A 27,989-nucleotide genomic window follows, 5' to 3' on the forward strand; every position below is an offset into this window, starting at 1 on the left:
CCTCCTACAACCACCTCGCTTTGCCGCCCTGCCACCCCACCGCTCTCCGCTTGCCCAACCCAACTCACAGCTCCTCCTAAGACCCACCCCTATGCGTTGAAACATTCCAAAATCCATGCCTCCTCCTCGTGCCGTCACGCAACCCAACACCCTTCTCCCTCCCACACCTCCTCCTCTTAGCGTCAGCGTGTTTCTTTCTCGAACTCCCCCCAAAACACTCCCCCCCCCCACGACTGCCTGCCAACCCTGCCTTTCGCCCGTGGTCCGGCTGCCTACATTCCACAATCAAGCTCGAGCTCTTCAGCCGTTCCGCGGGCGAAGCGAACACGCCAGCCAGGGCAAGCGACTCTCTTTTCCATAGCCTACTTTCCCCCTTGATCCAAAACTCCACGTGATGTTTCACCCGCTTCCATCTTTCATCCACAGCCCCGTCCCCCTCCTCCTCCCTTCACTACGGTCGCCCACTGTCAAAATACAAAAAAAGCACACGCTTGCGACCCCAACATCAACGCCATCAACGCCGGATCGCGCACTGGCTGCCCTCTCTCGCTCTCACGCTCTATCTTGCTCTTCCCCACAAGTCCACCCCTACCTATACTACTCCCCCCCTTTCTTCTTCCATCCCTCTGCTCTCTATCGAGCAACGCATTTCATTCCAATCCATTTTTCTTTCGTACATGTGTGTGTTTGTGTGTGAGTGTTGTGGCTGTGGGCACATACTTTGAAACAGTACAATCCCCTTGAAGACGATGGAGAGTCTCCACGAGAGAAGGGACCGGTGGTACAACACCAAGAAACGAGAGATAGAAGGAGAGAGCGTTATTCATCACCAATCTACCTATTGGAGCGCGAGCGAGATGGAAACACATAATCAACACAAGCAGCAACAACGCAGCAGCAGCAGCGCTCAAGACGCACCACGAAGAACGCGCAGCGGCCCGATGCTCAAGGAAAAACGGTGAAACGAACGACCGAACACGGACAGGGGCAGCAGCCAAGGCGGAAAGCGAAGAAGGCCGAGCGAGCGAGATGGCGAGCGAGCGTGGCTGAGAAGGGAGAAGAAAAATCAACCAAAAACCAATTCCAATTCCATCTCGCGCCGCTGTGTTGTTGTGTGTTGCGTCGTTTCGTTTTCCGCTGCCGCCCGTTCGGTTCATTTTCTTCAGCCGTTTTTTTTCCTTCTTATATTTACTTCTCTGCTTCTCTTGCCTTGCTTTTTTCCGCTCCTCGTCAGCCTCGTTCACCCCGCGGTTTTGTGCGTTGTTGCGTTGTTTTGCCTATTGCTTCGCAGGCCGCGTATACACACTGTTGCTGCTGCTGCTGCTGCTGCTGCTGCTGCTACGGCTGTTGTGTTTCCGTCTCTCGGCAACTCGCAAGAAACGCACGTTCCTCTTGCGGCAAGTTTTTGCGTTGCCCCGCATATGCTGGATGCGTGACAAAGAGGGTATAAGCTAGCGAGCGAGTGAGAGAGTAGTGTGTGTGTTTGCGCGTTCATTAATCTTCATGTGGAGCGCTGAAAATTGATGGTGGAGTAAAAAAATAAGCTCAGCAACCGGCGCACAGCCAGCAGGGGGAGCACAGCGCATGTTCAACAGCCAGAGCGGGAAAGCTGTCGCAAGCGAACCCTGCAGATAACGGTGGGAAGAAGAAGTAGAAGACGAAGCATACAGGGACACGAGTGCAGGGATCGCTCCGATCGACACGCAATGTGAGTCGGGGCATCGAAAGGAAAGGACAGAACAAAATAAAAATAAAAAAATACCACAGTAACGAAACTCCCCGGACGCTCGATGACGGGGCCGTGTGAAGTGAACCCCCCCTTGGCCTGGCCGGAGGAACGTCCAAGCACGACCAGCACAAAAAGCCAAAAGACAAGGGGAATATAAGGGGGAGAGAGCAAAAAAACACAGTCAGGTCGGGCAGAGACAGAACAAAAAAAAAGCAACACCACACTCGCATCGACGGACGCGCGATCGAATAACGAACGGAAGCGCATGGAAAAAAAAGCGGCAACACATCACCTCCGTCCACCCAACCCGAGCCAGGACACAAACCGGTGACGACGTTCGGTGTAAGAAATAGCAAAACAAACGGAGGGAAGTGCAGGCACCAACAACAAAGGAGGGAGGGAGAGAGCAACAAAACTTTCCTGACAAACGGGCGTCTTTTTCATTCCGCCGTGCAGCGAACGGCAGGCGGAAAGGCACGAAATGGAACCACGGTGTGGCACGAAATCCGTCCAGTCGTTAAGCTGCTGCCCGCCCGCCGCTGCTCAAGGGTACTGCCACCTTTTCTTGCAAATTCTGACTCATCTCGGCCGGTCCGCACACCGGCAACAGTGTGCGCGCTCGAACGATGGTGCTGGTGGCGTCCGATGACAAGCCACGCAATGCCCATCGGATCCGAGCAGCCGGAGCAGAACCGGGCGACACAAGTGGGCGAGACAATGTAGTGCCGTGCACGCCGCTTGTGTGCGTTTTGTGCTAAGAGGGTGATACTACATCAGAGCGCTGTCAAATAAACGTCACTTTGACAGGTTCGCTGTATGACAAACAAATTCGTACAGAGATTTGATTCGAAATGTGGTTTCATTTCTAGTAATAAAGTTTAATTACTAGAGAGGTCAGAAACTGTACAGCACCAAATTTCAGCTTAATGTAAGTGATATTTTACACTATTGCATGTCTCATGTCACTTAAAAAAACCTTTTCATTTTCGAAAGAATTGTAACTCGTTTGATGAGAACAACAATTGATGCAAATTAATTAAAGAAACTTTTTACATCACTAAACTTCCGAGGAAACAAGGACACATTTTCCATTTTCGCACGAAAAAGAAAGATCAGCCTGCCAGCGTACCAGCAGCACATGAACATCCCCAGTTCAATTCCAGCAGATCATCAGAATCAGAAGCAGTTTTCCGTCCGCAATAAAAGTCCAAGAAAAGTTTCCCCGAAACGAGCTAGGGATTTCCGAACAACTTCTCCCCGTTAAACGGCGAAGGGCGAAATATCACAGCCGTAACAGGGCGTAAGTGTGACTGCAATGGAGCTACACGCACACGCCGAGCGAGACACACCGAAGCGTGTGGTACGTATTACGGCGTAGAGCGTGTAGCCGGAGCCATGACACAGAAAGCGGGCGGCCATAGAAACGAAAAAAAAAACACGGAGAAGCCCGGACGAGTGGGTGGGATGGGTCCCCGGGATGGACGGTCCCGAATGTAGCGGTGGCAGGGAGGAGTTCAATCTTCCCATTCCCGTTCCAGCCTCACGCGGCCTCTGGTGTGTGTGTACCGAACGGTTGCCGTTCGCCTTCGCCCGCTTGGGCCAAGGGGTGTTTCTACCCGTAGCCGTATCGCCCAAAAAGGGCACCGAACGCAGGGACGGCGGAGACGGACGGTTCGCATGTCTCGGGGCAGAGTTGGATAACCCCCTCCCTTCAGTTCGCTCTTCAATATTGTACCGAGTAGTGTTGGTGGTGGTGGTGGTGGTGGTGGTAGTAGCAGTAGTAGTAGTAGCAGCATCCAGCGGACTTGAAAACCTGCCAGGGTGCTTTCTACTGCCGCGTGGATGTTACACAAAATCCATAAACAGCTACCGCATTTTTTATGCATTTTGGTACATTAAAACAGTGTTACTACCAAATGCAGGCAAAAACTTTTGCCAAATCGTTCAGAATTTACAGAGAATTGCTTTATGATTGGCCTTTTTAGGTTGGTAAACTTGTGATCTCAACCAAATTTCTGTAAAATACTAAACATAACATTCATACATACTCCAAACATGGATAATTATACAAGTTTTGCATAGACATAATTTGTTTATTCCTCAGGAGTTGCATATGTTGGTAAAATGAATTATAATCCACTTTAGTATCCTGTGAATATTTCAATTCATTTCAACTCATTTTACAATGTTCTAATAATACTGATTTAGCATTTACTATGTAATGTACTTTTTATATATGGTGAGTTTTTGTTTCCCTCTAATACATTATAAATATAACAAAAATACAAAAATTTGTTTGAGCACCCCAAATCAAGTTATGTTTATAGTAACATAAACAAGTTTGCACGAATAAAACCAAACAACTACTACTACAAACGTCTTCAAACAGTGTACCAAATCATTTTAAATATTTCCTACCATCAGAAAATTCTACATATTTTGGGCATATCAAGGCGAAACGTGTATATCCAAGCAATAAATGACCTATTCGTATAGTTTGTGTACAAATTCATTCCGCCACCAACCGCCCTAGTAGTTGGCAACCTTGCTTGAACGCACTGAGCCAGAGCAGCAGCAGCAGCAGCAGCAGAGCTTACACCACCGTTGGCGGTGGGTTGCCTTCGTTGATGTGATTGCAATGGCAATGGCGGGAAGTGTGGGTGACTAAGGGAGAAATTTATTTATATCCTGCCTTCTTCACCAACGTCGTCGTCGTCGTCGTCGTCGTCGTCATCGTCGTCGTTGGCTTGGGTTGGTAAGAAACGGGGCGACACACACAGAGCAGCGGCAGCATCAGCATGACACACACTCGGTCGGCGAATCATGTGACGTCTCATCTGACCGTCGTTCGCCTCTTGCTTCCCCTTTTCCCATTTAACGGCTGCCAGGCTAACCTTTCCCCTCTTGGTTTAGCACTGTACGGCGAACAGCACGAACAAACGGAAAATACTGCTAGGGGGAACCGGGTCCGGGAGACATACACACAAACACACACCATTCTCATACCATTCGTGTGGGTGGTTAGGGTGGGTGTGCTCTGTCGGTGGTTCGTTTGGCCAGCCGTTGTTTCCTGAGCGTAGTGTACGTTTGGGTGGCGCAAAAAAGCACACGTACAAACACACACATACACATACACACAAAGAGACACTAGAAGGAAAAACGATAGTGCGAGATGAGTTTTTCCCTCGTCATCAGCTTTTGGCCCAACAGCGTGAGGGTTGATGTGCGGAGCCGAACGACCGTTGGATCCTGTTCGACCGGAGCTGTGCAGGGCACCGAGAGCACAGCGTAGCGTTTGCAGGCGCCCTAGGGAGAAGACAAGAAGGACCATCCCCGAGAACGCATCCCTCTGTCTTACGGTGTGGAGTGTGGGTAATGGCATAGAGAAGATTACGGACTCTCGGGCTGCCTCGGGAACCTGCGTCGTCTAATGCTTTTGCTAGCTAGCTGCTCGGCAGCTTGGCTCGGCAACCCGGGTTCAGGTCGATGGTAAGCGCACAATTCACTCCCTCCACCACCTCCACCTTTATCTGGTTTTCACCATCCTCACCAGCCGCCCTCTCGTCGATCTTTCCGTTGGAAAAGCAAACAACTTCGCCCTTTTTCCGAACCGAGAGTGTGGCCACTGCTCCAACCAGCGGTAAAGGTCCTTCGGTTTTCGTTCTTCGTCTTTACTTTTTTAGCCTTTCCACACGCAAAAGAGGAAGTTTATCAGTGTGCCAGGGTAGAAAGTTTTGTATTTGGTTGGCTCCGATTTATTGACCGCAATGCCGAAACGGGCAAATCTTGAGTTGCGTTGTTTTGTTTGTTTGTCCTGAATAATATGAATCTAAATGTGATCACGCATTGACCTTCAATTTTGGGAGCGTTCAACGGATCACATGGCAAAAGGTACGCCGGTAAATGGAGGTGATAATGGAGCAGAATAAGCTGCAACGCAACAGCACACAGCCGCCCTTGCTCAGCTGCAGCCAATCAATCCACTTGCACAGGCAGCCGCGAAGTGAGCTTGCTTGGCCAGAGTTGCAGGTGCACCGTCGGCACGTGCAATTTTTTGATAGCCGTTTTACTTCGCCAGTTCCTTCAGACAGTGCAGAAGCTCAGTGCACCAAAACACCTGCAGCATGTGCGTGCGAAAGGAAGAGAAGTGACTTTCCACCTTGCCGCCGCACGCCAGAATCCGGGAGCACATGTTGCACACGGAAGCACGGCTGGCGCACATCTAGTTTGGTAGCGCAATTCCAAACTGTGTCACCGCAGCTGTGCCACTGACTTCACAGGCCGTTCTTTCAAACGCTTCTCAGCGCTCGTTCGCGCTTGCTCTCCCTCCCCAAGAGCGGGTTCGAACGTGAAGCGTCGCTGCTCTTTTAATTATCATACGCCGAGGCGCGTCCCAAGCGCGCCGGCACCGATACGCTAATGTGATATGCGCCTTTCAGCCGGCAACTCTTCTCTCCCGCTAGGGCACCGGGTGTGAGGGGTTCGGATTAAAATCAGCTGATCAGCCGTGACCATGGCAGGGCCGAGACCGTTCGTGCGATAGGCGCGCTATCATAACTGACCTCTAAAAACCGAACACAGACAAGTCGAGGGGATGAGGGCAGACTCACCACTCGCAATGGGAGAAGAAGAAAAAACTGCATACACTCACACACCGAAAAACAGTATCCAACCTCTTCCCTACCCAACACGCTCGCCTGCATGACTTGAAAAGCAGCGTTGACCGGCAAATGACTAATCGTGCCCCAGCCACACGCCCCAATGTCACCCCCGGCACGGCACGAGGTGACAAACGACAACTGCTGTCGATGACGAAGACGGCGGCGACGGCATATCATGCATAAATTCCAGGGCCTCACAGTTTCGCAGAGCTGGCGGGTGGGCGCCCGCAGCGCTGAGGAACGAGGCCAACGACCACCACACCGATGACGTAAGAGAAAATCCCTTGCACACGCTCGGATGTGGGGGGATGCGGGAGAATGGTATCGCAATAAAACGTCATAGGGACGATTAAATGTTTTTGTTGGAGCTCTCGGGCTAAGGTACGGGGCGGAGCGAGGCCTCTACGAATCTTCAAAGTTTGTAGTTTTTGCTGGCAAGGGGGATGATGTTTACATTTTTTTTTTCTATTTGCTCCCATCCAATCGTTGCAGACAGATCAAGTGTATACAACACAAAGCCACTAATCTCAATGCCAAGTGTGGCTTAGAATGCTTCCGTCATAACAGTAAAAAGCTACGAGCTGCGTCACACGTATCCTCTTGACAAGCCGTATGTGTGTGTGTGAGTGTGTGTGTGTGTGTTTTTGTTGTTGTTGCTCTAGTATAAATTCATGAATGAATTTTTCTATTTGCAATTGCTCCTTCTCTTTTTGCCATCTGGTCGCCTGTACGATTTATTAGAGCACCGGCACCGGACGCGATAAGCGATTTCATTCATAAACACACGTAACAAGTGATCGGCAGGGCAATAAAAGAGTGTGTATGTTGTATTACAAGCGCGTGTGAAAAAAAGGGGGATGAGCGTGAGATGAAAAAGGTGCAGAAAAGACAAGCAAGAAAGAAAGAAAAAGCTCTACATCAACAGTGTGCAATTAAATCCCTCGGCCCGGCATGATTAGTAGGCTTCATTTTTGTTCAACCCTCACCCTCTCTCTCACACTCTCTCTTTCTCTCGCTCGCACGATACCGCCATTCTGCCATACCGTTTGGATAACGACAACCGATTTCACACATCAATGGAGGGCATTGAAAACAAACGAACGCTAGAGCGAGACAGCGAGCAGCTTGCAGAAGAAAGCATGTGCAAAACAAAAAGAATCGACCAAACTAAGCGCACACACACACACCCACCGATACACATCTATAGAAAGGGTTTAAACAAGAGGCCATGTTTGCGTCCCCTTCCCACCAATCCCCGGCAAGCGCTTTCGCGCTGTACGCTGTATTTATGCGATGGCTTACACAGCTCCCCTCTTCAATCGTCCGCTCTGCAGCCGCGGGTAGATACGAAAAACGGCGGCCGAGATGACGATGACGACGACGGCGATGGCGGTGACCTTCATAAATTTATTCCATGCTCACTTATTATTAGCGCGGCACGGGGCAGAATAAACAAAGCCAGCGGCGGGTGTGTGCGCCACAGCGAGCGCGAGAGCGAGCGAGAGCGATCGAATCAGTTCAAACGAGAGAAGGCCCCACGGAAAGGTGGCGCGGTGGTGGCGCAACAGATACGAAATGCACTTCCTTTCCCTCGCACGGTGGCGGCGCGTGGTGTGTAAGATTGAATGAATGCAGGCTGCTGTCTGGCCGTTCCGCGGTCGAAGGTAGTACCCACCGGCCGCGTTCCGTTCGTTTTGGGGGTGATGCGTGCGTGCATGCGTGCGGCGGGAGTGCGTATGTGTAACGCGAACGCCAAAGCGTACGCAAATAGAAACACACAAATCCGTTCCTACGGCTGGCCGTTCCGTTGTTTGGTGGTGGACGCTCGTCAGGATAACGTATCGTTGGAACGTAAAATAGCGCACAAACACACACACACATGAACAACACGGTTCGTAATGGTAATGAAGGCGAAGAGAAGTGGAAGGCATTTGGAGGAATTGGGAGCAAAGTGAGTGTCTGTGTAATAGGCCGCCTGTACGCACAAAACTCCAAATGACGCACTCTAATGCTTACGTGTGCTGGGATCGGACGAAAACGAAATTATTTGTTGTTTTTTTTTGAGTAGTTATATACTATAATAAATGAATATTTCAACAAATGACTGCAATTATTGATATAACATATCATGTAAAAATATTCGAAAGTACTTTAGAATACCAGTAATTCGGTCATTGTCATCGTCGACGGTCATTGTCAACCAAACACCTACGAAGCAATGCATTACGAATCATCCCCGTCTCGTGATTTCTGGTGCATTTGAATCAATTTCCGCCAGTACCCGCTCCGAAAATTACATGCATGACCAGCACCGATTTGCACCGCGCTTCTAATCATTTGTATTTTCTTTCGAACAAATAACTTCTACTCTCTCACATTCGTTCACGAGAAAGCTCTATTTTCGACCCATCGTACCAACCCTCCGGGCCGGTTGAAATGGCCTCTCAGTCAGCAATCGAAGGAGACTTTGTCCATAGTGTGTTACTCATGTTCCGTTTTCGCGGCACACCACCACGCACAACATTTAACATGAACTCCAAAGCGTTGAACCTTGTGCTCTTGGCTCCTTCTGCTCTGGTCATTAATTGTGCTCTCTCTCTCTCTCTCTCCTCAAAAGGATAAACCGTCAACAGTCACATACGCACAGGAGAAGATTAGCTTATCATCAACCATTAGATGGCTAGGCAGGGAGGCAGGTCCCACACACACACACACTATATATGTATATGCTCAGACGACCGCGTGCTTTGCTGCTCTCGCATAAACATCGAATGACCGCGTGGCTCTTCTTTGCATTGTTGCTTTTCATGTACGCGGCCGTGTGCGCGCGTGAGTGTGTGTGTTTGATGGGATAGCCCACTTGTGGGGCGACCTTGCGTCTGGGACCGGAGACTAACGGTCCGCCCAGCTCCCTCCCGTCCCTCTGCTTCTCTTGAGCGGGCAGCCGATGGGGGGGGATGTATGTGTGTGCGATGTCTAAAGTTAACCCACTAATTAAGTGATACCGGCAACCGCTGCTGCTGCTGCCGCCGCCGACGACGACGATGATATGACGACGGCGACGGCTAAAACGGCAGACAGAATGAACCGGAAGCGTTCATTTCAGTGCTCGCTTTGGCTTAGGCTGATATCGAAGCGAGGGCAGATCGTGCTGAACTGACTGTTCATTTGATAGCTCTACCGATAATGCGTGTAAGCTGCAAAGCGCTTTTTTTGTCTGCATAGGTCATGTAATGTATTTATTGGGAATTTATATGAATTGAACAAAGGAAAAGATAATACCAAACATGTCATTCCATTAGCTTGTTTTAAGGTTAATTTTGCAATTTTCTATCAAAGCTTTTAAAGCATTAGATAATATTCCACAAAAACGATCGATTTTTTTTTTTTGTAGAAGGGTTGGAAATTCTAGTAAATCAATCAGCCAACCGTACGTAATCACTTATGTACCTTTCCAGTGACAGTTGTTGTTTCGCATACCAGTTTAACTGTAATTGGTCATTGAATGATTCGATTCCGAAAAGAAAGCTGCTGTTGCACTGGGAAGCTAATGTGGACCAAACATTTCTGGGAAACTGTCCCATCCAAAAGCCTCATTCCGGGAAGCTCTTATGAGGGGAAAAAAACTGTTTGTTGGTTTACTTTCCTTTTTTTATGGTGTAATCCACAACTCTTCCCTCCACCGCCGTATACTGTGCAACACTGCTCATTCCGTTTGTGATGTTTTGTGTTTTAAACAACTGTCCTCACACCCGGATGGATTATGATATTCGGTCACCAGCGGCACACAATTACGCACATACAAAAGGGTGCAACACCCACAAGCCACCCACAAACAGCGCGAGCACCACCAGCTACCAACCGCTGGTGGCAGGGGGGGGAGGTTATTCAGGAATGCATCCGAATGCAGTAGCCATACCAGTTTTGGGGTAGCACCGATTAAAGCTGCACCGCTTAATCCCTAACAACGCTCGGGACGCCCCCCTTGAGTTCGTCGCTCGTTCCCTGCTTGCGCAAAAGCTTTGCGTGTTGTGATTGTGCGATGGCTCATGAAATGCACCACGACTGGAATCAATCATAAATCTTAAAGCCTCACTTCAATGTGGCTTTAAAGCGTGATTTGCGTTCAATTTTGAAGTTGTTGAGAACGCTGCCTTGACGCTTTTTAGACTGATTTTGATCGGGAAGGATACGTTCGTCACTGTTTCATTAAAGGTTACCCCAAAAGCATCAAAACTACCAAAATCCATCTAAAAGGAAAATTTAAAAAAATGATAACAATATTTCCCACCCTAATTGACTTACTCTCCACCAAGCATAGAGCGATCTGCTTCGGAAGTTATCTTGCGTACCGTTGCATCATTGAAGCTAGCAGCACCCCGTGTGTCAGCATCGCCCAAACTCACCTGCATCTGTAAAGAAACCCACCACAAGTGTGGCAAGAAAATAACAAAACAAAGAGAGTGCGTTAGTGCGAGACAGCGGGGGGCTTTGTCGTGTTTGTCTGAAGAAATAAAAAGGTCGCCCAACGGCGTGCACCAGATCGGCGACACAACCTGTTGCCGGGTTCGTTCGCCCCCACAAAATAAACTTCCTGAGCACCTACTCTTTTTTTTACGAATCTTTAAGTTTGTCTTGTTTGTGTGCCGTGGTGTGCAAGGTTAAAGAGTTGCCGAAAATATCGTCAATATGTACCACCTGAAAGGAGCATAACGTTCTCTTTCGTCCTGCTTGCGAGGTGCATTATTTATTTGTTGACTGACGTTGCCACGCTGCAGTCTGCTGCCCTTACCCTGCCCGCTCCTGCTGTCAAAGAGGGTGCGTTAGTTTCAATCACGTAGAAATACGTCACTGCATGGACGGAAGGAGCAAGCTATACTTTGCAACGAACGTATCTTCGAACGATAAACCGACAGAAAATACCGACAAAAAAGGAAGCCTCCGTCCACCGTCTACGAGCCAGCAGACAGCCAGCTTCACTGGACGGTAGGTAGAGTCCAGCAAACAGCATGGTCGGTTTGAGCTCGCGAGCGCAACGGTTAAATCAGCCCTCCAAAACCAAACTGTCAACCGATCGGTAACCGCCACTGTCAAAAGGGTTTGTGTCCTCGCTAATGACGGCCACGAAACGGAAGGAAGAAAATCAAAGCGCCTTCCACGGGGAGCTACCCGATCGAGCTCGAGAAGCGATGCAGTGCAAAATCTTCTCCATCTCCCGTCCGCCGCCAGTTCGAAGCATACATAAAACTTTCCTTCGTTTCCTTTACATTTCCCGCTTTTTGTTTTCGACCATTTAAGGGAGGGGGAGGGGAGGATTTTCCAGCTTTTCTTTTCAGAACGGAAGCATCACATATTTTAAACAACGTTGAGCTTGACATTTACCGCACTCCGACCAGCACTACCACCTCCCATGCTCGGTGACAGTTGCCATGGTAACGAACGTCCGCTTGGCGAATATTACCATGAACCAAAAAAAAAAAAAACAAAGGAAAAAACAAAACTAATAAACGGGTGCTGGAAAGCAGTTGCAAAAGCTCCGCAAGCCGCATAAAAGATCCACGAGCTCATCCTGCTGGGGGAATACAGTACATAAGGGAGGGTTAAACTTTTTCGCAATGCTTAGGTACAGTGAAGCTTCCAATCCTTCACACCTCGCGCCCCATCTCGCCCCATAAAGAGCAATTGATGGCGTCTATCCTCGGTATGATGCTTTGCTCTATTTACCTTTCTTCTGCATCTCCTTCGCTCATGCTGCCTATCTCCCTTTCTCTCGGGCACAATACGCACGTGTATATAAAGCATTTTCCAATGCCCTTCTCACTGCTGCTGCCTCTGCCACCCTCTGCATGCTCACCAACGTCACCCAGCATCCGACGCCGGAAAGGATCAATGTACGGCGGAGTAACAATGAAACGGCACCAACACCAACACACCGCCCGGTGACATTAAAAGCCCACGGTACACAGGAACGGACGCGTTGTACATAGGTACTCCTCGCTCGCTGTGTCCCACCACTATTTACCACGTGCGGCAGGATTGTGGTGATATTCGCACGGGGAGGCAAGGAAAACAGGCGATACACACTGGCATATCGGATCACATAAGCAGCAGAAGCGAGCTTCTGGGACGATGGGTAGAATCGAAGCACGGGACTGCGAGCTGGCAGGCTGCCGTGCTGTGTGTGCTTTGTTCTATAGTCGACATTGGTCGGAAAAGCGGGATGGCAGCAGCATGGCAGGAAAATTTACGGCATGGGAAGCATTGTGCTGCTATGTAAGGCGCAAACATAGAGCGAGTGCGGGACAACATGAGCAAGAAAATGAGGTTTCTTTTTTTTTGGGTCTTTGTGTATGTGTGTGGTGATCATCAACCCAAATGTACATCACTCCCTTTCCACCGGTGGTGGTTTGTTCCACCACTTTTCCCCGCCCGATGGTGGTTTGCGCAGAGAAAGGGAGCATACAAAAAAGCGGAAAACACGCACACACATACGCACTCAAATTTTATGAAGGAAAAAGCAAACATAAAAAAAGGGACCTAACCCTTTTGTAAATGTATGCACTGGGCGTAAGAGTGTGCAATTTAAGTGTCCTGCAGCTCGCTCTCTGCTGCCTGCCGACGATCATCAACCGGACAAAGCGGGACATTAAGTCAGCCGGAGAGCAGCAAGTTATAGCGTAGCTGAGGGAAGCCGTTGGCATGCTTTTTTTGGGAGCAAAGGTGATGCAATCATGTCACAATGCTACTGGAAGCTTTTGCATAAAAGCCACAGTAAAGCGCGTTCCAGGGAGCACAAAGTTTGATGCCAACTTACTCCCGCTAGGCGTATTTGAAAATAAGCAAAGTTTTGTGATCGTTGACCCGCAGCAAAAGTATGCATCCGCTAAATCAAACCAAACAACGCACACACATCCAACATGGTGCAGCTCTCAGCTGCTCGTCCGTGCATCTGCTAAGGCTGACCTACATTTATTTACCCAGCGGTGGAAGAATGTGTTCATCGAACTTGCTGGGAGTGAAACGTTGCTACACCGCTCTGTCTCGCTCACTCTCTCTCCCATTTATTCTTTCTCTTTTCATTACTCCTGCAACTATGCAACGATCGAGAAACGGATGCAAACACGATGGAGGCGCCTGGTGTGCGATAACAAGACGCTCCAGCAGATCCAGCAGGTAGGCAAACAAAAGCGACTGCTTCGAATGCACTGCTGCAATTTCAAACATATTCTCGCCATGCACACACACACACAACGTTTACAATTTAATATATTTCGTTTGTCAACAAAAAGGATACAGTACCTTGTACCCTATCCTGTGCGTCATTCGAAGCAAATCATGACCGTGTGTCTCTTTCGTCGCCAAATCATAATTGTATTGTTTCCAGCAAAGCCAGGAAAAGTTAAACTTTTGTTTAGCTTTGATTACAAAAACCACTAGCTAGGCACTATATTTATTTTGAAATGTATTTGGCCCACAAACTAGCGACAAGAGGTTTGGGTTTAGAATAGTCCTTACGCTTCACATACACTCACATGCAATACAAAAGAGCAATAAATTTATACAAAGTGCAGCAAGCCGCAGCCGGTAGCAGCATCCGGCCGTCTCGCGCACTTTCGCGTAGGTGTTTATTTATTTGCCCTGGGTGCAACAGGTTCAGGTTCAGTCGAGTGGTCGGGCAACGTTCGACCGGTTGGGCACCGAGCGTTCTAAGAACGATGGTGAATATGTTAACGAATCTTGCCATGACATGCCATACGTACCGCGCGGCAAGGGCCACCCTTAGCTGCGCGGAGCATACCGTTAAAGCTGGCGGGGGCAGTAGGGAGAGTGTGTGTGTGTGTACCCACGTGCCATGCGTGATGGGAAATCAGTCACACCGACTGCAACGGTTCGCGTGGTTCGTGCTTTTTGGCGCTTCCGGGAAGAAGTGAAAGTGATCAACGATGACGAAAGATGGTGCCTTGAAATCGAATCTTGCTGGCGAAAGCTTTCCACCTCTTCGGCTCGCATCACCCTACGGGTTGCCTGCATGAGGGCCCGCTTTGCGAGAAACATCTGATTAGAGAGCATACGATCAACCGAAGCACCGTGGCGTTAGGCTAATCCGCGCTCTTGTATGGCGACCGGAGGAGGAATCGGTAGTGGATAGATACGAATCCCATTGTGATATGTAAAGGACATTCACATCAAGTGTTCGCGAGGAATGTGGAAAGGATACGGAGAATGATGATGTTGAGAATATGCGTGAAAGTGCGTTGAATGAGACGTGTTTTGTTATGGCGGCTCATAACGGCGGAGCTTTGAAGCCATGTCGCACAAATCATTCTCTCTTGCGGTGGGTAGTCACGGTTTACATTATTTTAAATTTATTTTATGCTATTCAAAGTTCTTCGATTCAAATTTTGGAGACAAAAAAAACATCAAATTGTAACTAATTAACATAATGAAAAATAGTAAATAATTAAATATTTCTAAATATTAAGATAGCCAGTTTAAGTTTCATATTATAAATAAATAAAAAAGACACATGCTTTTAGCAAACAGAAAATGATAAAACATAATAAAAGATAAATAGAACATCAAAATTTGAAAGAAATTTACACAAAAAGTAATTTAATATTGAAATAAAAATCAAAGTCGTTGCATACACTCTAAATGAAGCAAACAAACACATCGATTAACAGAGTAGCAATCCAACAAAACATGCGAAAGCATTAAATAAGACAGAATCCGAAAGAGCAACTCTCTTCCCTCCAGAGTATCCAACGTGAATGGAGAATTTCATCCTCCCAATTCTCCCCAGTTGGTATCGATCATATTGTTTCGCTGCTCGTAATTGAAACAGTGGAGAAAAAGTTTCTTTCCAATGGGAAAACCACGGTCAACCCTGATCGTCGTGCCAAAAGACCGCTTTCGTCCCACCTGCCACGCTAAACGTTGGCCAGCGAGACCCTCGAGCTCAACCAATCGAACGTGTAAGAGAAGGAACGACACAAAAATGATTTTCCCGTCTTGCCTTCCACATCCACAGAACCTTGCCCCCTTATACGTGGCTCATTTTAGCCAACCGCTTCGGTACGGACACAGAAAGGATCTTTGTGAAATTTTAATCATCATCAGCAGGACACTCGGTCGGTTTCCAGCAAATGGTAGAAAGGATCACCATCACGAAGGCGCCATTGTCATCATATGCGTGTGTGTGTGAGTGTGTGGGAGAGAGGGTGGGAGGAGAAAAGCACCCCACGATCCAACCGTTCCTCAACCCAGCCTCGACCGAATGACGTCGGAAGCCCATTCCAATTTACACCTCGCCGCCCGATTCGCCCGATCGACTCCATATTGGGGGACGGTTTGTGTGTGTGCGAAGCGAACGAAACTCGCCCGAGCACCGAGTTAATGGTGCTGGCTGCCGTTGGCCGCTGTTGTGTTCGGGGGTTCTATTTTCGGATTCAGAACAATAAAATCGCCCCCAAAAACCGGAGGATCCTTGCTTCCCATCGTGGTTGGCAGAACGGAATTTCGATCCCGCTAAACGAGGGCGCGAGGAAGGATCGGAGAGCATTGGGGCAGAATGAAACAGAGAAAGAGAATAAGAGAGAGAGAGAGAGAGAGAGAGAGATAGAGAAAGAGTGGAAGCAAAAACAGGGATAAAGCGACAAACAACACAGCTTCGCTACAGCCTGACCTCTAGCAGTGCCCGTGTGCTTGTTAGAAGGTAGGTTGCCCAAGAGCTAGCTGAAAAAAAAACCATTCAACCTCCGGGCCATATCTTCCCCAAAGCTACCGGAGTTACCCCGCCACGAAACACATTATGTAGATTGTTTCTATTTCATTTTCCCCCGCTCCGGCCTGCTCGCTTTGGTGCATTACGTGCTCGGTAGGATTCTACATAAAACATTCCCACTCGCACCCTCTGTCCCCCGCAACGGTAGGGGCTGGTGGGCCATCATGCTGGCATCCCGTCCTGGAGGAAGGAAAAGTGGATAAATTATAGCAGAGTGTGGCGTGTGCGTGTGTGCGCGCATGCGCCATTCTGTCAAGCAAAAAAAACGACACACACATACACACTCTCAAAGAAGCAGCAAGGGCAGCATCGGGTGGCACAGGACAAACCGCCGCCAACACGCTTCACTCGGGCTTCGATTCTGGCCGAGCGCGAACATAAAGCAAGAACCTATTCTGCCAGCGAGTATACTCAAACAAAACATAAAAAAACCATCCAACCAACCAACCTTTTTTTTCCTTTCTCTTCTTTTTGCACATTGTAAGGACGAGGACTCATCATCGCTAGTGCCGAGCAGGCGGCCCAGGGAAATTGGGGAGGGATGGCGCGGCACAGAAAGGTGGCTTTCGTTCGCCGAACAATGGTTGATAGCGGGGTAGCAAGAGGACGCATTCGGTGGGACGAAATTGACGGTACATACATATCTACCTCCTCGCAGCTCCACTCCGCTTGCTTGCCTTCTTCCTTTCCGCTGTGTGTCAGTACATAAGCTCCGTGTTGGATGGAAATTCGTCCTTATTTTCCCAACGTTCTGGTTGTTCCTTCGCTCGGATGTACATAAGGGGCGATGTGTTTCGATCGCTCCCTCAACCCACACACACACATACACATATATATACAGCCAGGGCGAAAGGTGAAAAAAGCTCCAGTTTGCCACCGGTTCTATCGCCCATTTGCCGATGCTTCTGCCGCAGGACATTGCTCCGTGTCGGTGTGCTGCTGCCTTCCAGTGCCATATCCTTTGAGCCGTGGGCGATTTATCCAAACCCGCCCGCGCCCGTCTACTTCCAACCGAAGGCGCCATCTATCGTCCTGTTTCACTCTCGCACACTAGTAAATGACATAACCATGGACTCTTTTTTGTTTCTACAAAAAGGATTCTAAAAAAGAACGCGGGGCTCTGGCGCGGAGCCGAGCGCACGGAGGTACACAAAAAGCCGACCCAACGATCGACTGTGCTCAAATAAATGATTCACACACCAACTCACACCGAACGATGGGGATGGAAAAAGCTGTGCACGAAGGACGGCGGATGATAATCGAAGGCAGGCAAAACTGCCTCGGAAAGTTTTGTAGGTTTTGCGACTAAGGGAGCTTTGGTTGGGACGATCAAAATGCTCGTCCCGGCTCCCGGCTTCCGACCAACCCCACTTAAGCGCTCGGCGTCAAGCGAAAAGACAAAGGTGGCTTCAGACTAATTTTTCCCTCTCCCTCGTCCCCGGCATCTCCCCCAAACACCGTTTTGCAGCGACAAAGTTTGGTTGGCGGCGCTTGGGTTCGATTTTCGTGTTCCTGCTCTAGAGTGGCAGCATAGAGCCTTTCTATCCTTTTGGGACAGCCAGTTTTCGGTTCGGTTGTCTGGACCGGGAGGAGATTCCATGGGGGTTGTGTGCTCTGTTTTGCCGAGAATTAGTTTGTTTTTCCCAGCGCTTGTACATGATGCAGCAGGAAGCGGCAGGATAACAGAACGGTGGCAGTGGCAGGATTTGGTTTTAGTACGTTTAGAGGCCACCCACAAGCCCCCCGTTTATTTCGATCGAATATTCTTGCTGCGCCACACCGTTGGCTCGGGGGAAAGGGCCCGGAAAACAAGTTTTACGGAAAATTGATTAAGCCCCTCGGAGTGAGTGGAAGCGGCTTTCCTTTTCTTATTTTTCGCACTCCGATCATTCGCGTTCGTTCTGCCACGGAATGAGCAGTGCAAAACGTAGCGCATCGATCGATCTTTATTGGTTTCACATTCCAGTAGACGTGTCGCAGATATGGATGCCTTTTCTCTTTCTTCTTCGACGAAAAAGATCAAGCCGGACCAACATAAAGTATATTCCACCATCAACAAGAAGTTTTAAGATAAGTTTGCTTGTAATTGAAGATCGGCAAGAAAATGAAGAGATAAAAAACTAATTGATTTACTTTTAAAAGGCTCCTACAATAAGCAACAATGATTTAATGGAAATTTAATGAAACCACATACCTCTTGTACAGATTCTGAAGTACTGAAGCACAAATCCCGCTTGATGTTTGATCATACGACTTAGCGCATGATCGTTTCTAGGCGCTTTGCAAATACGCTAATGGTTCTTAAGGAGCTGTTCTCTATAACAAAATGTTTCCATTCGAATCACTCCTTTAATTATTTGCAACGTACGATTACATAGCATCAGCTCGAGATATCATTCGATAGATTATGTACGCAGATGGACATTCGCAGCGCAACCATCTCACACACCGTAGTACGCGTCGTGCGTACATAGCAATGATTTCAGTTGCATCCTTATGTACACAAAACAAACGCTTTCCTAGGGGGAGAAGGGTTCTGCAAGCGAGAGTGAGCAATATTTTTGACCGTAACCGAAACGAGTCCACACACAAATACACCTTACTAAAGGCGGTCATGTTCAAGCTTCGATGAAATGTTCTCTCACACATGCACACAGACATCCGTCACAAAGATGTTATGTATTCATTATTACCAGACCCAGTTTTGCAACATTCTGACCTGATCGTCAGAACACAATATGCAGCACCCAGAACTGTGCACCGAAAGCTGTTCTCCTCTCACGGAGACCTTTGTTTCGAATGGATTATGATGTGAGATTTGGCAAACTGTACAGGTTGAAAATGATTTCCTGATCTTCTTCCCGCTTCCCGCTGCAGCATGCATCATTCAGAGCTACCTCCCAAAACCTCCCCACTATGTGTGTTGCAATCTGCAGGCCAATTAGATTCGAAAAGGACCAAAACGTAGTCAACGGTAACATCACCACGGAGGTGGGTGCACTGCAAAGCGGTTCCATAGTAACGATGATGACGGTCGCAATGATGGCAACAGGAGCTTTTACTTGGGGAGTGATGTGACCCGTAGAACAAGTGGACAGGTACCAAACTGCATCATAGAGTAACTGAAGTGCATTTCGTAATAGTATATTACGTTACAGGGGTTTTCGATACCCCAGAATGTCAGCCTAAATTGTTGAACCAAACTCAAGTAAAATGCAGTATTGTTGCGTGCTTCTAAAGAAAAGCTCTTGTAAGGTTTTATCTTCTTATCATGTAGGTTATTTATCTTGTACAGTGCGCTCAGACAGATGTTTTACAACATAAAAAAAGTATTCTTTTCAAGCAATACTGCTGCAATATTATTTTCAAGTGTCATTGAGGCATGAAAAATATAACTAGGCTGAAATTTGCAATATCGCCCCAAACTAGACTCTTATCGTTGTTTTACTAACGACACCGCACTCAACTAAACAAACTTGCATTATTAATTCCATCATTCCCCGAAAATGACATACTGAGCTATAACAGAACGAAGAGTATATCAAAGATGCATCCCACCAGTAACCAAATGGCACAAGGAAGATGAACACTCCAATGGTATCTTTCCTTCCCTTCAGTTTATTAACACACACAAACACACACTCACACACACAAAGAAGTGAGTTGCGTGAGAAAATATTTTTGCATTAAATCCCCACCTCCATCAATGTGCATTCCACAGCTTTCTTCCCTCCCTTACCACCCGTTGTAACAGGGTGCTGCTGCATCATGCAAACACAGTAACATACGAACACTACAGGGGAGGAGAGAAAATAAATGACCTGCCCCTGCAAGAAGGTGTTTCATGCGAAGCGCCAATCGAGATGCACACGACCGTATGTATGTGCAGAGGACGCTACACCGTGCACCGGGTTGGTTAGTCCGGCGGCAGTGTTCTGGAAGCAGGAAATTCCAGCCCCAAAACCTTTCCAACAGCCTAACGCTACAGAACGAGCGTGTGTGTGTGCGCGCTGGAGAAGCGACAGTTACTAAGCGAACTGGTTCTTCGCTTCGATCTTACCCCCCGAGCGATGTTGAGGCTGATGTAGGAAGCCCCGTGCTTTCCGGACCGGTTTCCAGCACTCGCGCAAAGGGGTACAAGTAGCACCACAAGACACTTTTGAATGACATGGTCCCGCGGTCCCGGTGGTAGGCAGGCAGAAACGATCGGTAAGAGATCGGCACTGGTGAAGATTAAACGGATCCCCATGAGATCAGCTAACGGATCGGAGGCAGTGAACGAAACGATTGGTTCATGCCGAAGGTTAAATGAGATATGTGTAAGGCATACGCTTTTGGCATGTGTTTTAAATAGTATCAAACATTGTTTCAAACTCCCAAACGTTAAAACATAATCGATACAGTTATACAGCTGCGGGCATAAGAGTGTATGCTGCTCACAATGGATCGATCACGCACCGTGTAACCCTTGCCGGCAAATCCGTCCACTATTGGCCAAAAATGTAACGACCCGCTGCGAAACGGTTGACGCGTTCTTGCTCCGTGCGCCTTTGCACGTGCAATGGCAACGACGTGAACGACAAAACGTGTGCCATGCTAAGACGCACACAGCCTGTATCGTCACCGGTGCGCGCCGTTTGCCAGCAAAGAGCAAACGAGGAGCGAGAAAGTATGGCGTGAGCATTTATTCGGAACCGGTGTACACCTTCGCACAGCGAAATAGAGAGCATTTAATTGCCATCCAGCAGAAATCCCGCACATACGCAACCACCAACCAGAAATGAGAAAGAGAGAAAAAAACGGACCCTTCGTTTGGAAGTGGGTAAGGAGCACGGGCCATCAAACAAAAAGGGCCTAAGCCGGAACGCGATGCACAAAGATGTCGAACCGCCCGGAAGACGCACAGACAGAGCACTGCGATGCAAGTTCTGTTTTTACGTGTTTTAATGCCTTTCCTCTCTTGAAGCGGTCTCATGAAGCGGCCCCTTCCACCAGCCACTTCATCGGCCGTACGTTTTGTTTATTTGCACGGAAATAGTTTTCTTATCACTGAGCACACCACCACGCATGTAAACACATGGCCGAGTGTACAATCGAATTCGCTCATTCTTTGCCTTTTCCTCTCCGACTCTCTCTCTCTAGCTCTCTGCTTGTTGCAAAGGGTTCAAAAAGGGGGCTTTGAACGCTGTACGACAAGAGCGCGGAGATTTTACCCTCTCTTTTAGCGAACTTTAACATCCATTCATTCTTGAAAATGAGAGCAGTTAGAGGGCAGCTTTTGTATTTATGTATTTATGCAAAATAAACGGCTACGAATTGCAAAAGAAGCGACACCTTCATCGCTACCGGACTGCGACAACGATCCTCTGGCGAGAGAGGATGGACAATGTGCAGGAGAGTTCATCAAACACGTGAAAGGTCTTTTTATCATTGCATTTTGGAACAAAGGTTCACTCTCTCGAATAAAAAACAAATTCGATCGTTCTATAGACTTTGAGCATTAAACATTAAAAAAATGAGAGTATCAGCATGTAAAACGATAAAGAAGATACGAATTTATAATTGATTTGTAGATCATCTACAACTGGTTTCTCGCAGGGGTTATACAAAGTAAATTTGAATCCTTTACTCATTCAAATAGCTAATACCGACATAACCTATTAATGGGGGCCTTCACGATTCTAGTTAGTTTTTTGTATGGAGTTTGACAGTTGGAGGCTGAAATCAGGTAAAGACTCCATACAAAACCACACAAAAAACTAGCCTGCAATTTTCAGTCTAGATTAATCTAGCCACAAAGCTAGAATTAAATTCGAGTACCTGCTCGAAAACAAGGGTTTGTTTATATTTATCCCAAGGTGCATTAAAGAGATCAGGTAATGCAATATAGAATCAAAATGTATGTAATCCAGGTGGTCTCATAGCATTTTTTAATAACCAATTTCGAGCATCACTTTTTAACAGAACGAGTGAAAACTTTTGTTCAAACAAGCTTTCTTAAGGCTTGACGAATACACAAAATACTCTTAAAATCTTCATTCCAAAACAGAAGCGATAAAAATCAGCCTTCTAAATTTATACACCTTGGGATAAGCCCACCTGTATATTATACCCACTTAGACAGCTGCTCGAAAACCGCTATACAATGCAAACAGCTGACAGGCTGAAATTTCAGCCTACGAACTTACAACGGAAAGGGCCCCAATATTAAGGTGAGTGACAGACAAACAGAAAAATAAACGAAATATAACAAGATGCAATGCTCTTAGAAACATTACACCACAATATACGTTAAGGATAATACAGTTACAGCCAGTCTGGCACAATTACAATATTTTCCTAGGGACTAAATACCACAAGACTTTGAGTTGGCATAATTAAAGTAATTTTTTTTTTGTTTTTAAAGTTGATTTGCGCAATACATTCAATAAAATGACCCAAGATTCTGCTGCATCTGTTCTGCTTGCAATGACTCATTTGAAAAAAAAATATAACATTTGATATTAATTGATTGTATACTATTTCAAAAGTTCAGCGTTATCACATCTTTTAATATATTTTTGCACTGTGCGCCAGATTAGCAAGACCCTGGTGAGAGATCTGTCCTCGGCAGCGAACTCACGAGAGCCACCATTCCGGCCGGCGGAAGAGCAATAAAAAACGTTGATCGGCAAATTCCGCGATCTCACCAACACGCACGCACAATCGAACCCGCGTCAATGAAATCCATCCATCATCGTGCAATTAGCTGCACTCGCATCCCACACCGCCCCCCCCCCCCAGCGGTGGGGAGGTTAAGCTCACTTTGTTTACATTCCGCGACCGTAACAAGCATCATCCCTTTCCTTTTCTAACCAACCATACACCTGCCCTGCTCGATCGATCGCACGGGCGGCGAGTTTTATTCGTGCTAGGATCCCCTCACCGTACGGTAGATATGCACGCCCCTCCCCCCTGCGTGCTCTCTTACCGGCATTCGGTCATCAGTCATCTCGCATCTAATCCAGCGTGTCATTGCCGCGCGTCTCGGAGAGCGTGAGTAGTACGGTACAGCGGCGTGCCCTAATGTCGGGGAAAATCTCGCAAACGATCACACGACGCCGAACCGTCCCCTCGATCGCTGGCAACCGGAATGTGTGTGCGCGCGCGCGCGCGCAATTGGACGGTACGGGCGACGGGTCGTGTGGCCGCGGAATCGGCAAGAGTTTGCTGATCGACGTACACACCCCTTTGCGGGAGATTCGTTTTTCGGGGCCGGGTGGTACGAAATTGGCAATCAAAACAAAACCCACAACTAGACACACGCGCGTTTTGCTGATTGCTCTTGTGCGCCATGAATCACCTGTTTGTTTGTAACCGCACGCTAGGGATGGAGGGGAAAGCAACGTTTTAACGCTGAGGATGTTGACGAGGCTAAGCTCCACAGAAGCAGACGCAGCAGAAGCAGCTCAGCACGAGCTTAATAAACGATGATTGCGTACACAAAAGGCAAGTAAATGGATTAAATGTAAAAGTCCACAACCACAGCCTCATCCATAGTTATATTTGTAGAACATAGGATATAGAAGAAATGTGAGCTTAATTTCAATCTATCTTTAGCTCCAGCGGAGAAGACAAAAATATGCTCTCGTGAGCGCACACGACCGCACACTCACAATAAAAACCCGACAGTGACCACAATCAGCTGGTTTAGAAATGCACCATCATTATTATTATTGCGCGCATCAACAGATGCTGCCCGAACGTCTATGTATGTGTGTGTGTTTGCGTGTGTAGTGGAGTTTGTTTATTTTTTAACGTGACACGCGCCTTTTTGTGTTCATTTTTTTTTTTTGCTCAACGGCTACCAGTGACGACTCAAACAAGGCAGAATCCCACCCCCAGCTGGCAAGAAATGGCAGAGAAAGGATGGTGTACCCATATCACTCCCTAGCACCCACGTACACACACACAACCGTATACAATCGTTTTATGGCATGGTGGAGTGTGGTGGAGCATAAACATACAAACATAAAAAAGAGCGCACTCACACACACAGATCCGTGCGCAAGAGCACAACTACAACCGCTGGAAAAGGAGCCCGTAATTGAGAATATGCTGAGCTACCCCCACCCATCCCTCTCTGATCCCCGTTTATCCAATTTCCCAGCCCAGTTTAATAGCACCCGGCAGCACATATTGGCCCGTCTCGTTTCAGCACCCGCAGCAAAAGGCTTGGCCACTTTCTCTCCTGCTCGCTGGCTGGGCGATTTCCCCTCTCTCGCTCTCGAATACATTATGTTGACGGGAAGGAAAATTGGCGAGTGATTTATTGCGCGGCGCCTTCATCGTGTCGTGTCTCGTCGTAAATACGGTACGGTGCGCGCTGCTGCGGCTGCCGTCGCTGCTGCTGTTGCTGTACCAACATAACACCCCACTCAACTCACCCTCCTCGTGCTCTTATTACTGTTATTGTTGCTGCCGGCGTCTCGCGTTTGCGGTCATCGTCTCGTGAGTGGCACGTGCTTTTTTGAATAGAGAGATATGCACAAACAGCCGTCGGTGCGGGCCGGAGAGGAAGCGGCAGCGCCGGAGGTTTGATGCGTGCTGTGGTATGCGCGCTGCCTAGCACATGCTGCTGTGCCTTTTCTTCTTCTTGGGTGTCTCGCGCGATGTTCTTTCGATGCTTCGCCGGCGAGAGAGCGCGCGTTAGCAATCATTTCAATAACAAATACAACACGACACACACACACATAAACACAGCAAAGGGTTAGTGTGTTACGGAGTTAAAAGCGCGCGCGCTCAATTACTCGAAAGTGTCCTTCTAAAAGAAAGGAGACAAACAAAAACAAAACAAAAAATCCGTTTTTCAATTGCTCCGATGTACCCGTTGATCGAGTACATGCAAAATATTGGCCCTGTTTAGGTGGGCCGGCGTGGTAGGGGGGTTTCTCCCGGAGTGGCCCCGTGACCCACGTTGCTCCGGAATGGCGGCTGTATTTACGGCAGTATTAAAACAAAACAAAAAGCGAAGGAGCTCCAAACGGGCCAAACCCCAGGGTTGATGGGCACTAACTTTGCAATTTACGAGCATGCATTTTCTTAACACCTGAGCAAACTCATTGTAGCTGGGCTTTGTGGCGGGTAAGCGGGCAAATGTGGCTAGTAAAGACGCTGTACACCTTTCGGCGCGCATTTTATGTTTTCACTTCCCCTTATACATCTCTGCTGCACAACTGAAACAATCCGATACGGCGTTTATATTTCACCTGACACAGGTTGCCAAATCCAGCTTATCACGGGGGTGTGTGTGTGTGTTTATCAGCCTTTGCAGCATGTAAAACAGAAATCATAAAATTTATATGCTGTTACATACGCAAACATAGTAAAGAAATATGTTCGTCATTATTCTGCATTCCGAGCGTGCTACCTTGCTGCCAGTTCAAACAATTCAAACGAAAGATTACCCTTAGCTTAAGACAGCACCATCCCTATCGATACGTGTATCGAAACACGGCAACGGCCGTTATAGATTACCCGGGACGGTTAAACGATTGAAAGCGCAAAAACACGTGCAGATTAGACATCTCATCCAAAATGTTTCTCCTACAAATAATTAGCTCGCTTTGTTACGAACAAAACAAACGCTGGTGAACGCTTAAGAAAACCCCAAAACAAACTTCAACGACATGCTCCATCTGCCCCACCGAGCGTACGCGACACGCGGTGTGAGGATAAAAACCCATTCATAAAACCCGACCATTCGCCGTATGTCGTGCCTCTCAAGCGCAGACCACTGCTCTGTACTTCTGTTCTTTACCGAGCGTAATTCAACTCCGTCTTCCGAAGTACACAATTTAGAAGAGATATTTACGGCCATTTTTTTGTTGTTGTTAATGTCTCTCTGCGTACGCGTACGTGTGTTTGCGTACCAACGTTACGCTCGTACCCGTAGCGTCCTGCTCAACCCTCCCCTTCACGCCCCTCCCCCTTCCTACGGCTCTCTTCGTACCGCCGTCAAAGGGGTCAGTGGAGATTTGTTTACAAACGCAATTTGCGCACGATAAAGCGCGCGGCGACGTTCTAACGCATTGCATTCGGGTTAGAATGGTGAGGCGGCGGAGTGCCGACATGCATTGTTTACAATGTGCAGATGCAGCTCAAAGGCTGGTCTCGTCGTCACTCTCTACCACACTTACCTGTTCATTTGTGGCGGTGTTGTTGTTGTGTAGACGGTATTGTGGTGGACAGAGAAGAGGGTTTTCAGCCGGCTTTTTCCGTGCCTCTGCCGTGCTCGACAGCTGTTTTGGTGTGCTGGTGGAGTATTTTCAATGTGCGCCACTACACGTTTGACAGCAAAGTTCGTGAATGCGTTGGAAAATGTGTAGTGAGAATATAGAGTGCACTTTTTGAACAGCTAAAAGTCCGTTACACTACTATCATTGTCATTTGTTTACGAAGTGTCGATAGTTACACTGTTTTGCATTCTTATGTTTCAAGATTTTTGTTTAGTTTGCTCGGTGAAATTAGCACCACAAATATTTGCCCACTAGCACATGTTATTTTGACATTTTTTGCGTAATATCCAGTATATCTCGTTTGCTTGTCACAATTCATAAATATGTCCATCTGTAGTTGGTTTGCTTTCTTTTTTGGCGCCAACTATTCAACTAGCCATGGAGAATATAGACGCCCTGTGGCTTAGCACTACCGGCTACTAGTCAATGTCAACAACGGCACATTTTACCACAACGTTTTGCTGTTTACATCCAAACACAAAACACTGTAAACTCATCTGCTACATTTGCTTCATTTAATACTAACGTTCGATAAAATGTAACCTTTTGGCGGTTATCACACGACGGCCAGTACCAAACCGTGTGCCATCATACGTTCTTACGTCGTTTCGTTACGAAAACGTGGTGCGCGATGCAAAGCGTACGCACCACACACGCTCCCCAGGACTGTGTTGTGCGGCGAACAGATTGTTACTGCCCATCGTGGGCAGCCATTGGTGTGGCTGCCATCATCGCGCCATTGCTCCGCCATCGCGACCGAAACCGACCGAGAGCCGAATCGCAAACGGGCACCGCACACACAGCCGTGAGCGGAGATCCAATACGCGAGCGAGAGAGAGTTGGATACTATTCCCGCGGCCTACACACCATCGTCGCGGCCCCTTCTGAACCAACCGTACAGGTTCTCTCGCCATTTTTCAAACCCCTTTTGCTGTGGCACTTCCACCCGCTACTCGCTCGTACAACAAAAATCCCCATCAACAATGCTCCGTAAACGAGTGAGTGTGTGTGAATGTGTGCGGGTTGAGGTTGCTTTTTTGTGTGCGGCCGTGCTGTGCGGTGCTATTCGGTGCTCTTCATTCGCCCGATACGGACACACGGAGCCGGTGCCGTCGGAGAGCAAAGCAAGCAAAAGCGATGAAAAAAAAACACATACATCCCACCCACACACACCACACCCCTACACGATGGTGGTTACTGATTCACGCCAAAACCCCCATATCGCCACCCTTGCACAGTGTCCCACTAGCTCTGGGGTCGACCAAGCATTATTCGACGGTGGGAGCTGCGGTTCCACTCTCTTCCTTTCTGCTTTCTGCCGCCCCACCCGTACGGCGACGCTCTACGTGTGAGCTGTCAAATCGCAGTACATTCGCCTACTGCGCCAGCAGTGTGGAAGCTTTCGAAGCATTTTATGTGGTTGTTATGTTTTTGTTGTTGTTTTTCTACACTTTTTGTCAACTCTCGCCAGGCCAAGCGAGTGTGCTTGGAGGAAGGTGACCACGCTTGTATGTGGATGTGCGTGTTATCACGTGTCA

The 27,989-nt window shown here is 47.9% G+C and overlaps 1 protein-coding gene across 1 annotated transcript in view; it reads right to left on the minus strand.

Moving 5' to 3' along the window:
- The window catches only part of LOC120896372, a 65,595-nt gene that overhangs the window by 22,124 nt on the left and 15,482 nt on the right, over positions 1-27,989 (minus strand). The window contains exon 2 of the mRNA XM_040300424.1: positions 10,797-10,802. Coding sequence (XP_040156358.1) covers positions 10,797-10,802 — 6 coding nt within the window. The remainder of the gene's footprint in view (positions 1-10,796; positions 10,803-27,989) is intronic.

Source organism: Anopheles arabiensis, chromosome 2 (genome assembly GCF_016920715.1).
Source record: "Anopheles arabiensis isolate DONGOLA chromosome 2, AaraD3, whole genome shotgun sequence".
NCBI lineage: Eukaryota > Metazoa > Arthropoda > Insecta > Diptera > Culicidae > Anopheles > Anopheles arabiensis.